Below are 12,500 nucleotides of genomic sequence, written 5' to 3' on the forward strand. Positions count from 1 at the left end.
GGGTGGGGGAGGGAAGGGAACACAAGGAGAGGGTGGGGGGAGGGAAGGGGACAGAAGGGAGAGGTTGGGGGAGGGAAGGGGACAGAAGGAGAAATTGGGGGGAGGGAAGGGGACAGAAGGAGGGAAATTGGGGGGAGGGAAGGGGGACAGAAGGAGAGGGTGGGGGGAGGGGAGGGGGACAGAAGGAGAGGTGGGGGGAAGGGGGGAGGGGAGGGGGACAGAAGGGAGAGGTGGGGGGAAGGGGGAGGGGGGAAGGGGGACAGAAGGAGAGGGTGGGGGGAGGGAAGGGGACAGAAGGAGAGATTGGGGGGGGGAGAGAAGGGGACAGAAGGAGAAATTGGAGGGGAGGGAAGGGGACAGAAGGAGAGATTTGGGGGAGGGAAGGGGACAGAAGGAGAGGGTGGGGAAGGGGACAGAAGGAGAGGTGGGGGGAGGGAAGGGGACAGAAGGAGAGATTGGGGGGGAGGGAAGGGGACAGAAGGAGAGGAGGGGGGGAGGGGAAGGGGGGCTAGGGGGCATCTCAGCCTTGGTCTGAAGGTCGGTTTTTGCCCGGGGCTCGGAGGCTGGAGTCAGCAATAACTAAAACATGTACTTGAGAGTGTGCGCTTAATGCATATTACTGTTTTGAGTACCTGCAAAGTCCCCTCTCACCCCCCTCCCCCTCCCTACCCCTCATCCCTCTGTCCCTCCTTCCCGCCTATCGTCTTCTCCCTCTCCCTCGTTCCCTTGTCACTCTGTCCCTTCTCCCTATCCTCCCATTTCACTATTCTTCTCCCCTATCTCCCTATCCATCACTCTCCATTCCCATTTAGGATGAAAAGGAGGGGGAGGGGGAGGAAGAGGAGGAAAAGCAGGAGGAGAAGAGGAGGAGGAGGTGAGAAAAAGTGGAAGATGAGGAGGAGGAACAGGAAAGTCGACAGCAAGGAAGAGGGGAAGGGAGAAGAAGAGAAGGAAAGAGGAAGAATAAGAACACGAAAATTACATAGGAGACTACGAATCATAAAATTTCAGCTCCGTCTACCAGAAGCAAATCTCGCCACACCAATAACAAAATCCGCATGCATGGAATACCATCATGTGCACCATACATGCAAATCGAGACGCAGACACACAAAAACAGGTAAATGGCCCAAACCCACAACCGTGTTCGTACGACAGGGAAAAAAAATAACACATTAAACCCAACAAGTCAATTTAGAAAAGGTAAAACAACACAGTTTTGATATAAAATCTTATTCTTTATCTGCAACGGACTTGGTAATGATAGGTACCATGATCTTAAACCAGTTGCCTATATTTAGAAACCTTTATTATAAACTTGATTTTGATATATCACAAAAAAGTAAATAGATCTTTCCGCACCAACTTTATAAAAAAAAATACAACAAAAGCCTTCCTCTCGGAAAACAGAACTTTCTACACAAACTTTACACAGAAAAATGCAACAAAACCCCTCCCCCCCTAACAAAACTTTCTACACCACCTCTAGAAACACAATCACAACAAAACCCTCCCCTTATCCCCCCCCAAAAAAATATAAAAATATAAATAAATAAATAAAATATACAAGTAAAAAAAATCTTCCCCCTCTATTCAAAAAATACATAAACAAACAACAAACAAGCAAAGAAAAAAAATCCAAACTCAAAAACCCCAAACAACCCAGTACGTAGACCGTCCCCTCCCCTACCCCTTCTTCCGCCCCCCCCCCATCCCTCTCCCTCTCCCTTCGGCCTTACCTTGCTCTCCACCGTGGCGGGTCCCTGGTCGGAGTTGATCCTCCTCCTGGGCGTGAGCATGTTCCGCATCTTGTCCAGGCTCTTCTCGATGCTCCCGAACACCTTGCGGGAAGAGCGGGGCGTGCGGTCGGGTGTCCTGCCCCATTCCTCGTTGGGGGCCAGGTACCTGTAGGGTGAGGGAGGAGAGGGGGGAGGGATGCGGTTGAGAAAGATCGTTGGTTCTGTCGTTTGACGAAGTTGGTGGAGGAGAAGGAGGAGGAGGTGGAGGAGGAGGAGGAGGAGGAGGAGGAGGAGGAGGAGGAGGAGGAGGAGGAGGAGGAGGAGGAGGAGGAGGAGGAGGAGGAAGAAGAAGAAGGAGACGTAAGAAGAAGAAGAAGACGTAAGAAGAAGAAGAAGACGTAAGAAGAAGAAGAAGACGTAAGAAGAAGAAGAAGAAGAAGAAGAAGAAGAAGAAGAAGAAGAAGAAGAAGAAGAAGAAGAAGAAGAAGAAGAAGAAGAAGAAGAAGAAGAAGAAGAAGTTACAGGTAGGAACATACAAGTAACACTTCTAAAGGGTCCATGGACCATCATTTCGCCTTGCAGCGGCGAAAGAATGACCAATTTAGTTGTCCATCCAATTACTGCCTTTTTTTAGGTTCTCATTTATTACAAATATTTTGAAGAAGAGTCATCCAAGCAATTTTTCTAATCAACTTATTGTGTAAAAGTTCGATTTTTTTTCTCAAACAACAACAACAACAACAACTTACCTTGCTTTGAGAGGCGTCGCGAACTCATTGAGTCCACTGTCAACAGATCTCGAAGGCGACAACTTTCCTGGAACTGGGATATAAAAAAGAAAAACATGAACAATTTATTCACAATTTACACATGATTATCAAAACTATTAATGTAAACCTAAAAACCCAATACCTTTCAGCTGAAACGCATGAAGTTGTCATATCTCCTATGATAAAACGTCCACCCTCCACCCCCCAAAACAAGATAAAATCATAACAAGACACAAGAGATTGAAATCAAAACAAACAAAGATTACCAATACAAACATCAGACACGAGACATCAACACCCGGTAAACAAAACCGACATTCCCCGTAGATAACAACAACAAACCTGACATTCCCCCACAGACAACCAAAATAAACCCAGCATTTCTCCCCAGGCAGCCAAAGCTATCCAAACAAACACGTGGAGCTTATAATCAGCTGATCCCCCCTACCACCCCATGAACTCCACACCTATGCAACAAGAACCTCGTGGAGACTTCCAATAGGTGGCTAATTTAACTGTCTACTGCGACTTGCAATGACGTGATATGGAAATGTTTTTTGTTCGCTTTAATTTAAGTATCGAATATCTGCAAAAAAAGGGAAGTGGGGGGAATAAAAGCGAATAGAAGAAAAAAATGAAAACGGAGGAAAGGATAAAATATAAAAAATAAAAACATGGCACAATTTTCCAAAAATGCTAAAATGCCATGCACCTACAACATATTGATTTCCTAAAACGAAAACAAATCATATGAAAATTAAAATAGTAATGCTCCTACGCTTATAAGCAAAACCCTGATCTATTTAATACAAAAAAATGAAGAAAAAAAGAGGAAGTGGAGAAGGCGGAGGAGGAGGAGGTGGAGAACAAGAAGAAATAAAGTCAGAAAAGAAGGAGGAGGAGGAGAAGGGGAAGGAGGAGGAAGAGAAGAAGGAGAAGGGAGAGGAGAAAGAGAAGGAGAAGGAGAAGCAGGAGGAGGAGGAGAAGAAAAGAAGAAGAAAAAGAAGAGGAGGAAAAGGAGAAGGAGGAAAAGGAGTAGAAGGAGAAGGAGGAGGAGAAGTTGAAGTAGAAGGCGAAGAAAAAGAAGACGAAAAAAAAGAAAACAAAACAAAACAAAGAAAAAAACAGGAGGGCTCTTACGGGGTGTTGACGGGGTGGCCTTCTTCCTGGACTTGTGGCCCGGGGTGGGGACGCGCGGCTGGGCGAAGTTCTCCTTGTCGTCGTCGCCCACGGAGGGAGGTCTGCGTTTCTTGGGCGACACTAAGGGCGTGAGTTCCAGCTCGGGGTTGGTGGTCTTACCTGGGGAGGGGGAGGGAGGGGAAAGAATGGGCGTGAGGGTTGAAAAAAGAAGGCTGGAAGTGGGGTTTCGTGGGCGGTATAAGCAAGTGGGATCCATGGGCGGTATTAGTAAGTGGGGTTCATGGGCGGTTTAAGCAAGTGGGGTTCGTGGGCGGTATTAGCAAGTGGGGATCGTGGGCGGTATTAGCAAGTGGGGTTCGTGGGCGGTATAAGCAAGTGGGGTTCGTGGGCGGTATTAGCAAGTGGAGTTCGTGGGCGGTATTAGCAAGAGGGATTCATTGGCGGTATTAGCAAGTTGGGTTCGTGGGCGGTATTAGCAAGTGGGATCCATGGACGGTATTAGCAAAGAAATTTTAGAACCGTCTGTTTAGTTGTTATGTTCTCGTCATGTAAAATGTAGGCCTATGTTTCGTATGCTTCCCTGGCTTATCCGCGACCCTCTTAATTTACTGCAAATTGTAGACTTATCAGAACTTAGAAAGCCCATTTGCACTGTTAACCAACAAACTTTCTAAATGAACCATAAAACCATGATTTAAGCCATGCGTCACCAGCTTCAATGAATGAAACGGGTTTAAAGAACACTACTGTACCTACTAATATCGCTGAGCCTACTACACCTTAACCATTTCATTGAGAGAAAAAAAAAACGTACCAACGACTTTATCCACCAGCTGATCAATGGGCGTAACCTTGCAAATGGACAGGAGGTCGATGTCGTCGAGACCTCCTTCGAGTGACGTGTGTAGGCCGCGGGGAGAATTGCCGAGACTATTGGGCATTCCACAAGGCACGTCTACTGGCTTCTCTTTGTTCAGCTGTTCCATCAGGCACCGTGCGGGGGTTCTCTGCGACTGGAAAGAAGTTCTCGTGAGACAGGACCAATGTGAATTTGATCACCCACCAACACACACATGCCTGTAGCAATTGTCTGCAATACCTAAAATCTAAATACTCAGATATGAAGACACATTGTTATATACCCATCCCCCCACTATACCCATCCCCCACTCCTCAAAGCCAGACAAATGCACAGAGAGAGAGAGAGAGAGAGAGAGAGAGAGAGAGAGAGAGAGAGAGAGAGAGAGAGAGGAGAGAAAGAAAAAGAGAGAAAGAGAGAGAGAAAGAGAGAGAGAGTGAGAGAGAGAGTGAGAGAGAGAGAGAGAGAAGTGAGAGAAGTGAGAGAGAGAGTGAAGAGAGAGAGAGAGAGTGAGAGAGAGAGAGAGAGAGTGAGAGAGAGAGAGTAGAGGAGAGATAGAGAGAGAGAGAGAGAGAGAGAGAGAGAGAGAGAGAGAGAGAGAGAGAGAGAGAAAATCAAGGAAAATACCAAACCACTCCCACAACTCACAGGAATCTCCCCAAGAGGCGTGACCTTCTGGATCAAGCGGATGGGTTTGCCCTTCATCTTCTGCGTCACCAGGAGGAAGTAGGTGGCTGTGAGGTAGTCGTAGGACCACCGGCAGACAGCCTGTCTTACAGCCACTCGAGATTTACCCTGGTGGACGGCGATTTCTGTGATCACATCCTCGTCCACGCCACAGGTCTGTTGGGATTGGGAGGAGGGTGGATGTGAGAAATGAGTGTGCCTTCGTGTCTGTCTATTCTACTTCCTAATTTCTCAATGGGTATAATACCTTCGTGTGTGTCTGTTCTACTTCATAATATCTCAATGAGCGTGCCTTTGTGTGTGTCTATTCTACTTCATAATATTTCAATGGGTGTGCCTTCGTGTGTGTCTGTTCTACTTCATAATATCTCAACGAGCGTGCCTACGTGTATGTCTATTCTACTTCATAGTATCTCAATGGGTGTACCTTCGTGTGTGTCTGTTCTACTTCATAATATCTCAATGGGTGTGCCTTCATGTGTCTATTCTACTTCATAATATCTCAATGGGTGTGCCTTCGTGTGTATCTATTCTACATTATAATATTTCAAGTGATAACTCTCTCCATAGATATAAATAAATAAATGTATCTACTTTATGAATTCAATTGTATCATTTGAACAACCTCCTTAATTTTATGAAAGAGATTAAACACAGTAGCACAGCTATATATATAAATACTAACATGCTTCATAAGAACATCATCATAGCCAAAATGTCCTATTTCTATAAACACTATGTATTACTTTCATCAACACAAGAGCTAGTCATACTGATAACACCAATATAACTGAAAGAGAGGAGACTATACGGTAAAGCACATGTACTAGCATCACTGAAAAATGATTAAAAATATATATATATTAATAATCATAACATAAAGCCAAACAACTACCGCAGTAACGAGAGAAAAGGTTAGCGGAATCAGAGCCTGACATACATCACCGAGGAGAAACAGACAAAACACACCCATGCATCAAAGAAAAATTGAAAGAAAAGTACCCCCCACAAAAAAAACAAGACACTCTACATAGCATTAGTATAATAATGGCATAATTATAATAAAGAAAGGTATCACACACAGCTGGAACAAGAACACACATCTCCAAAAGTGAAAAGTCTTCTAGTAAAGCCTACTACTACTGTGTAGAATTTGAAAATATTAAAATAAAAAACAGATCCATCACCTTATATTGGGAGGGAGTGGGGGGGATGCTGGAGAGCAAGAGAGAGGAGACGAGAGAGGAGGAGAGGAAGGGGAAAGAGGAGAAGAGAAGAGAAGAGAAGAGGAGAGAGAGAAGAGGAGAGAGTGACAGAGAGTGTGAGAGAGAGAGAGAGAGAGAGAGAGAGAGAGAGAGAGAGAGAGAGAGAGAGAGAGAGAGAGAGAGAGAGAGAAAGAAAGAAAGAAAGAAAGAAAGAAAGAAAGAAAGAAGAGAAAGAGAGAGAGTGAAGAGAGATGAGAGAGAGAGAGAGAGAGAGAGAGAGAGAGAGAGAGGAGAGAGAGAGAGAGGAGAGAGAGAGAGAGAGAGGAGAGAGAGAGAGAGAGAGAGAGAGAAAGAAGAGAAAGAAAGAAAGAAAGAAAAGAAAGAAAGAAAGAAAGAAAGAAAGAGAGAGAGAGAGAGAGAGAGAGAGAGAGAGAGAGAGAGAGAGAGAGAGACTGAGAGAGAGAGAGAGACGAGAGAGAGAAGAGCGAGAGAGCGAGAGAGAGAGAGAGACAGAGAAAGAGAGAAAGAGAGAAACAGAGAAAGAGAGAGAGAGAAGAGAGAGAGAGAGAAGAGAGAGAGAGAGAAGAGAAGAGAGAGAAGAGAAGAGAGAGAGAGAGAAGAGAGAGAGAGAGAAGAGAGAGAGAGAGAAGAGAGAGAGAGAAGAGAGGGAAAAAAGAGAGAGAGAGAAAAGAGGGAAAAAAAGAGAGAGAGAGAAGAGAGGGAAAAAGAGAGAGAGAGAAGAGAGGGAAAAAAGAGAGAGAGAATAGAGGGAAAAAAGAGAGAGAAAAAGAAAGAAAGAAAGAAAGAAAAAAAAGCAAGAAAGAGAAAGACAAATAAAGAAAGAGCGAAAAGACCGAGAGAGGAGACAAACTACCGAATGCCGCATTTAACACCCTTATAATTAACATCTCACCTCAGGGTCCTATGTGACGGTTGATCAAAATTTGGGAGTGGGGAGCAGGGGAGAAATCAAAAACCATGTTAATCATTGGGTTATGGGGCCTTATTAACTTATCCTTAACAGATTAGTTGTTACCACGTATTCCCAAAACCCCTGCAGCCTTCAAGACACGGACGAAAACCCAGGCCCAAAACTTCACATAAATTTTCAAAACTAAATATCCAGCTCAAGATTTTTTAAGCACAAAATAAATATATAAATAAAATAAATAAATTCAAACCAAATAAGTAAATAAAATAAAGGGGGTAAGATACATATAACAAATGTAAACAAACAAACAAATATAAGAGTAGTGCATACAACGCGTTCTAGTCGGGTGCATTTCAATTAGTCTTCAATTGGTACATCTGACAATGTTATTATGACATGTACTGTGTCTGCTGTAGCATGAACTGAACACAGAGTACATGGAAAACATTTTTCTATCTAGTATCAACTGTCACTTGCTTATCTAATTAGCAATCCCATTTTTTTCTACTCTTATGAAACTAAATAACTTTAAAAGAATTTTTGATTAAAAAAATAATAATAAAATAAAAAATAAAAAGACATGGGACATGACTGAATAACATCAATTTGTACATATAAGATGACTCTTGGTTTAAGCCCTTAATTTTTAAAGACCATGCTTTGCTGTTCATCTTTTATAAAACAGTCAACACAATGCTCCTCAGAGTCATCACAAAACAGTATATATAATAACTCTGTCATCACATGTCTTTATGCATAATCCCTTTTCCTGCTCATATAAGTAATTACTGTAATCCCTTTAACCACAAAAACAGGAAAAAAAATGCAAAATAATAATCTACAAATGCACTATTGCCAAGATCTGAAATGCAATAGTATTACGAGAACATAGTTACTCTTATCAGCGAAAGGTCAGACCTACACCAACACACAATTTTCCACTTAGCAGAATTATCTCAATGAGGGTAAATCACGGGCTAAAATATGCATGACATTAAGGTCTTACTGCTACTCATCCCAGCTGTGTCTCTCTCTTTTATGAGCGAGTGTAAAGGATTTTTGAGTCTGTACCGCGATCGTACTTCATAATCATATATGATGATTAATATAAAAAAAGGAGTTTCAACGTAAGCATGGACACAGTATATAATTTTTCTCTGAAAACTTGCATCCCATTAAAGGCAAATCCTCTCTCTAATTTACTGGTACTTCCTAAAATGACAAAATAATACACATCTATGCGATAAGTATGAACATAATTACAATATCATACATTACAATACATATATACATTCATCTAAATAAAACTGGTCAGCTACTATAACTTTCAAAACATCAAATTTAAACAACCATATAAAGTTATATATATAAAAAATATATATATTATGAACACCTACTTACTTCACTAGACATACTTAACTAATATTGTACAGTAAGTAAATAAATTCTAAAAATATTCAGTCACTACACCCATACCTTGTACTTGGAGGTGGCATCCACACCATGAGGCTGCCCCAGCACAATCCAAGGGTGATTGAGGAGCTGCGTGATTGTGATTCGTCTCTTGGGATCCACCTGGAGCATGGTGCCCAGGAAGTCACGACTGCCTGCACTCAACCACTCTGGTTTCTCGTACACACCAGCCTAAGAGAGGAAAGGGCAGAGGGTGATAACAAATTGGTTATAGAATGTTTTCTTTGGGACAACTTTAATACATCTATCAGGAGTCATATAAAAACCATCTCTTACTAATCTGTGCAATGTCTTATAATCTGATCATCTCATTTATGATTTTTAAAATTGACAAATGTACCTGAATTTTTCTGTAAAGAGCACCCAAGTTCTCATCATCAAAGGGGAGAAAACCACAGAGAAGAGCATACAACAGGACCCCCATACTCCAAATATCTGCTTCAGAACCTGTAACAAGAATAGGAAATTTATGTAGTCTCACAAATTGTAGATCACTTTCCAAACACCAACATCATGGCAATGTATATACATGAAAAATAAATTATGCATATGGATAATACACAAAGTAATCACACAATAATCTATTCATCTAGTTCACAATAAAAGGATTTTTAAGCAGGGAATATATAGCAGTACATAATTTTTATGATCAGCATATAATACTGATTTTTTAAAAATCATATCTTAAATCATTCCTATCTGTAATACTTGCTACTTATACTTTCTCAGATCCTACAGTATCATTATTAAAGCAACCCACAATACACACTTAGCCATTTAGCTCAATAACATACAGTTTACTTTCTTACTGTGACATTGCATCATTTTGTTAAACACATTTTAACCAGTGACTAAGCTAGAGGCAGTAAGAATGACCACATACCAAGGTACTGATGACCTGATACCAGCTCTGGTGCTGCATAAGCTGGAGAACCACAACAGGTTGCCAGTCTTTGGTCCATGCCACCAGCAGGATTGGCACACAACCCAAAGTCAATGAGTTTTAACTGCTGATCATCATCCAGCAATAGGTTTTCCTGCAAGAAAAGGGCTTAGATACAGTGTGCCTAAGTGCTTTTGCATATTAAGAAATTAATTTTTATGTATAACAGTTCAGAAAATCTAGTAGTGTTACTTCCATAATTTTGAATCATGAGTTGTAGATAATAAAACATTTATGCTTTGAAACATATGTTGACTGCATCATTAGATGAAATAAAATAAGGTATTGCCCCAATCTAACATTGTAATATAAAAACACACAATCTGCCTACATTCTGTGCAAAAAGAGAAAGCACAATGTCTATAGAATACTTACAGGCTTCAGATCTCTGTGTGCATACCCCATGGTATGAATGTAAGCAACAGCTGATGCAATTTGTCTGAAAAATAGCCTAGCCTCTTCCTCCTCCAGTCTGTCTCTCTCCACTGAAATAAAAGCAAAGTAAACATGTATGAGACATCACCCAAGAGGAAATACAAAATCAAAACCATGGTTACTTGCCCAGTGACAACCAAACCAAATACTACAGATGTAATGCTTGTATGTCAATGTCAAAATACACCCTTGACACTTACCTATGTAATCAAACAGCTCTCCACCTGGACAGTATTCTAGCACCATAAATATTTTTGTTTCCGTCTCTAGCACCTGGTAAAGCTTACACACATGCTGGTGGCTCAGCTGTTTCATGGCCTCAATCTCTAGGTAAATGCGAGGAAGATCGTCCTGTAAAAGGAAGAGCTTGCTAAAACTGGGAGCATTACCAAAGGGTAGTTTTAGCTTTGCATAGATTGTGATTAGCAACTATTCATCATCAAAGTTACTGTAGAGAGAGAGAGATATACACTGTATGATATATAGCAAAATATAGAAAGAAATCTAGAAATATATAAGTGTTATAGCTTCTATAATCCAACAATGCTTATAAGTATACTAAACAAAGCATAACATTAAACATGTCACAACCTTAATACATGAAAAGACTAAACACACAACAAAACCTTCCATACCCTAAACTTCCTCCTCCTTTCCCTCACACCATCCACAAAGAAACTGAACAAGGACACAAAACCATCCGTACCCCAAGTTGCCGTTTGTCCATGATCTTGATGGCCACCTTCTCCCCGCTGAGGATGTGTGTAGCCACCTTCACCTTGGCGAACCCTCCCGATCCTATGGTCTCGTGGAGCTCATACTGCCCCTCCAGGATCGCGTAGGGGGACACCTGCTGAGGCATGACTGTCTATTTTTTTGCTTTTTTTGTTTTTCGGAAGCCTCGCCCCTCTCCGTTGCTCGTCTTTGGAACCTGAAGTCCCTTGTCTTGCCGGAATTTTTCTTCGAGGGCTCTCTTCTTTGATTTTAGTTCTGAAGAGAGAAAGAGAGAAACATGTATTAAAGGCATCATATGTAGGCCTATCACTTACAATAACAGAATTATAAATCTCAAAATGTTTTTCTATTAATAAAGACCAATTACATGTCAATCAACAAAACTCACACACCAAAAGCATCTCAAATTTCTTAAAAGAGAAAATGCAGCACACTAATAAAACACAGAAAAAAATGTAATAATAATAAAAATAAATAAGTAAATAAATGAATATATAAATAAACAATAAATAAACACAATTAAAATACTCCAGCCCCTATCATCCCACAAAGCAAGTTAAGTAACACCCATCAAACATTCCCTTTCAATTCTCCGTCGAAGATTAATTACTGACTCCTCCCCTCCTCCTTCCATAATTATTCAATTAATAGCACGACAATCTAACGACCTTCCTCCCTTAACGTACACAAGGGAACACACCCTGACACAGATATTAAATCGGTATGCCAATCATTTCCTAATCAATTAAACTTCATACACAAATCACATAAAACAAAAAGAGATAATGTTGTCATATGTTAATACATTAAGCACCTTGCGAGATGTAAATCAAGACATTTTCGGTTAATGTTTCACAAGTAATTAAACGACAATTAGCCCAAATTTTATCCAGAATAGAAGTCAATTAAAGGCATATAATGATAACAATAACCATAAATAAAACGACTCTAAATACACTTTCAACAATAACACAAGGGCAAATATAACCACAAATATCACCTCATTTATATCTCTATCATAAACAATTAATTAAATACTAATTAATCATAAGCATTACTTCATTACAAACACAAACCCACTCCATAAATTTAAAAAATACATATACAAACCAGCCCAAAAAACACTAAATAAACCGCTGAATTCCTCCCTGCTTGAAGTCCAAACACCACGACCGTTTTTGTGAAAGTGGGAATGAATAATAATTAAGAAAACAGGACAAAAGGAGAATAAATGAAGGACGATTCCATTTAAATTTTTCGCCAATGAGGTCGCTTCACTTGGATATCTTGCAGCTTTTGAGGTCTGGAGAGGTAAAGGAGCGAAGTAGATAGAGAAGAGTTAATTATCTGTGGTAAGGAGTGATGGAAGAGTGAAAAGGAAGGATAAAAAAGGTGGAAAGGAGGGAAGAGGATAATTGTTTTATGGTTTAAATCCGTCGTCTCCAGGTAACTTTGTTTTGGGGTAATTTTACGCCCCGTTCTCTCCTCTTTTCCTTATCTACGTCTGTTCTACGTGCTTCTCGGTTTGTATTCTCGCTCTAGGATGAGTCTCCTGCCATAATTTTGCCTTAAAACCTATCAAA

General features: G+C 41.0%; 1 protein-coding gene across 1 annotated transcript in view; it reads right to left on the reverse strand.

Annotated features, from left to right (window-relative positions):
* The window catches only part of LOC113818957 (maternal embryonic leucine zipper kinase), a 46,945-nt gene that overhangs the window by 34,294 nt on the left and 151 nt on the right, over nucleotides 1–12,500 (reverse strand). Inside the window, exons 2-12 of the mRNA XM_070117343.1 lie at nucleotides 10,889–11,172; nucleotides 10,383–10,533; nucleotides 10,123–10,232; nucleotides 9,688–9,841; nucleotides 9,145–9,251; nucleotides 8,808–8,975; nucleotides 5,157–5,351; nucleotides 4,464–4,662; nucleotides 3,650–3,808; nucleotides 2,489–2,561; nucleotides 1,740–1,905 (exon numbers count right to left, since the gene is read on the reverse strand). Of these exons, the coding sequence (XP_069973444.1) occupies nucleotides 1,740–1,905; nucleotides 2,489–2,561; nucleotides 3,650–3,808; nucleotides 4,464–4,662; nucleotides 5,157–5,351; nucleotides 8,808–8,975; nucleotides 9,145–9,251; nucleotides 9,688–9,841; nucleotides 10,123–10,232; nucleotides 10,383–10,533; nucleotides 10,889–11,044 (1,638 nt within the window). The 5' untranslated portion in view covers nucleotides 11,045–11,172. The remainder of the gene's footprint in view (nucleotides 1–1,739; nucleotides 1,906–2,488; nucleotides 2,562–3,649; nucleotides 3,809–4,463; nucleotides 4,663–5,156; nucleotides 5,352–8,807; nucleotides 8,976–9,144; nucleotides 9,252–9,687; nucleotides 9,842–10,122; nucleotides 10,233–10,382; nucleotides 10,534–10,888; nucleotides 11,173–12,500) is intronic.

This window comes from Penaeus vannamei, chromosome 40 (assembly GCF_042767895.1).
Source record: "Penaeus vannamei isolate JL-2024 chromosome 40, ASM4276789v1, whole genome shotgun sequence".
NCBI classification, from domain to species: domain Eukaryota; kingdom Metazoa; phylum Arthropoda; class Malacostraca; order Decapoda; family Penaeidae; genus Penaeus; species Penaeus vannamei.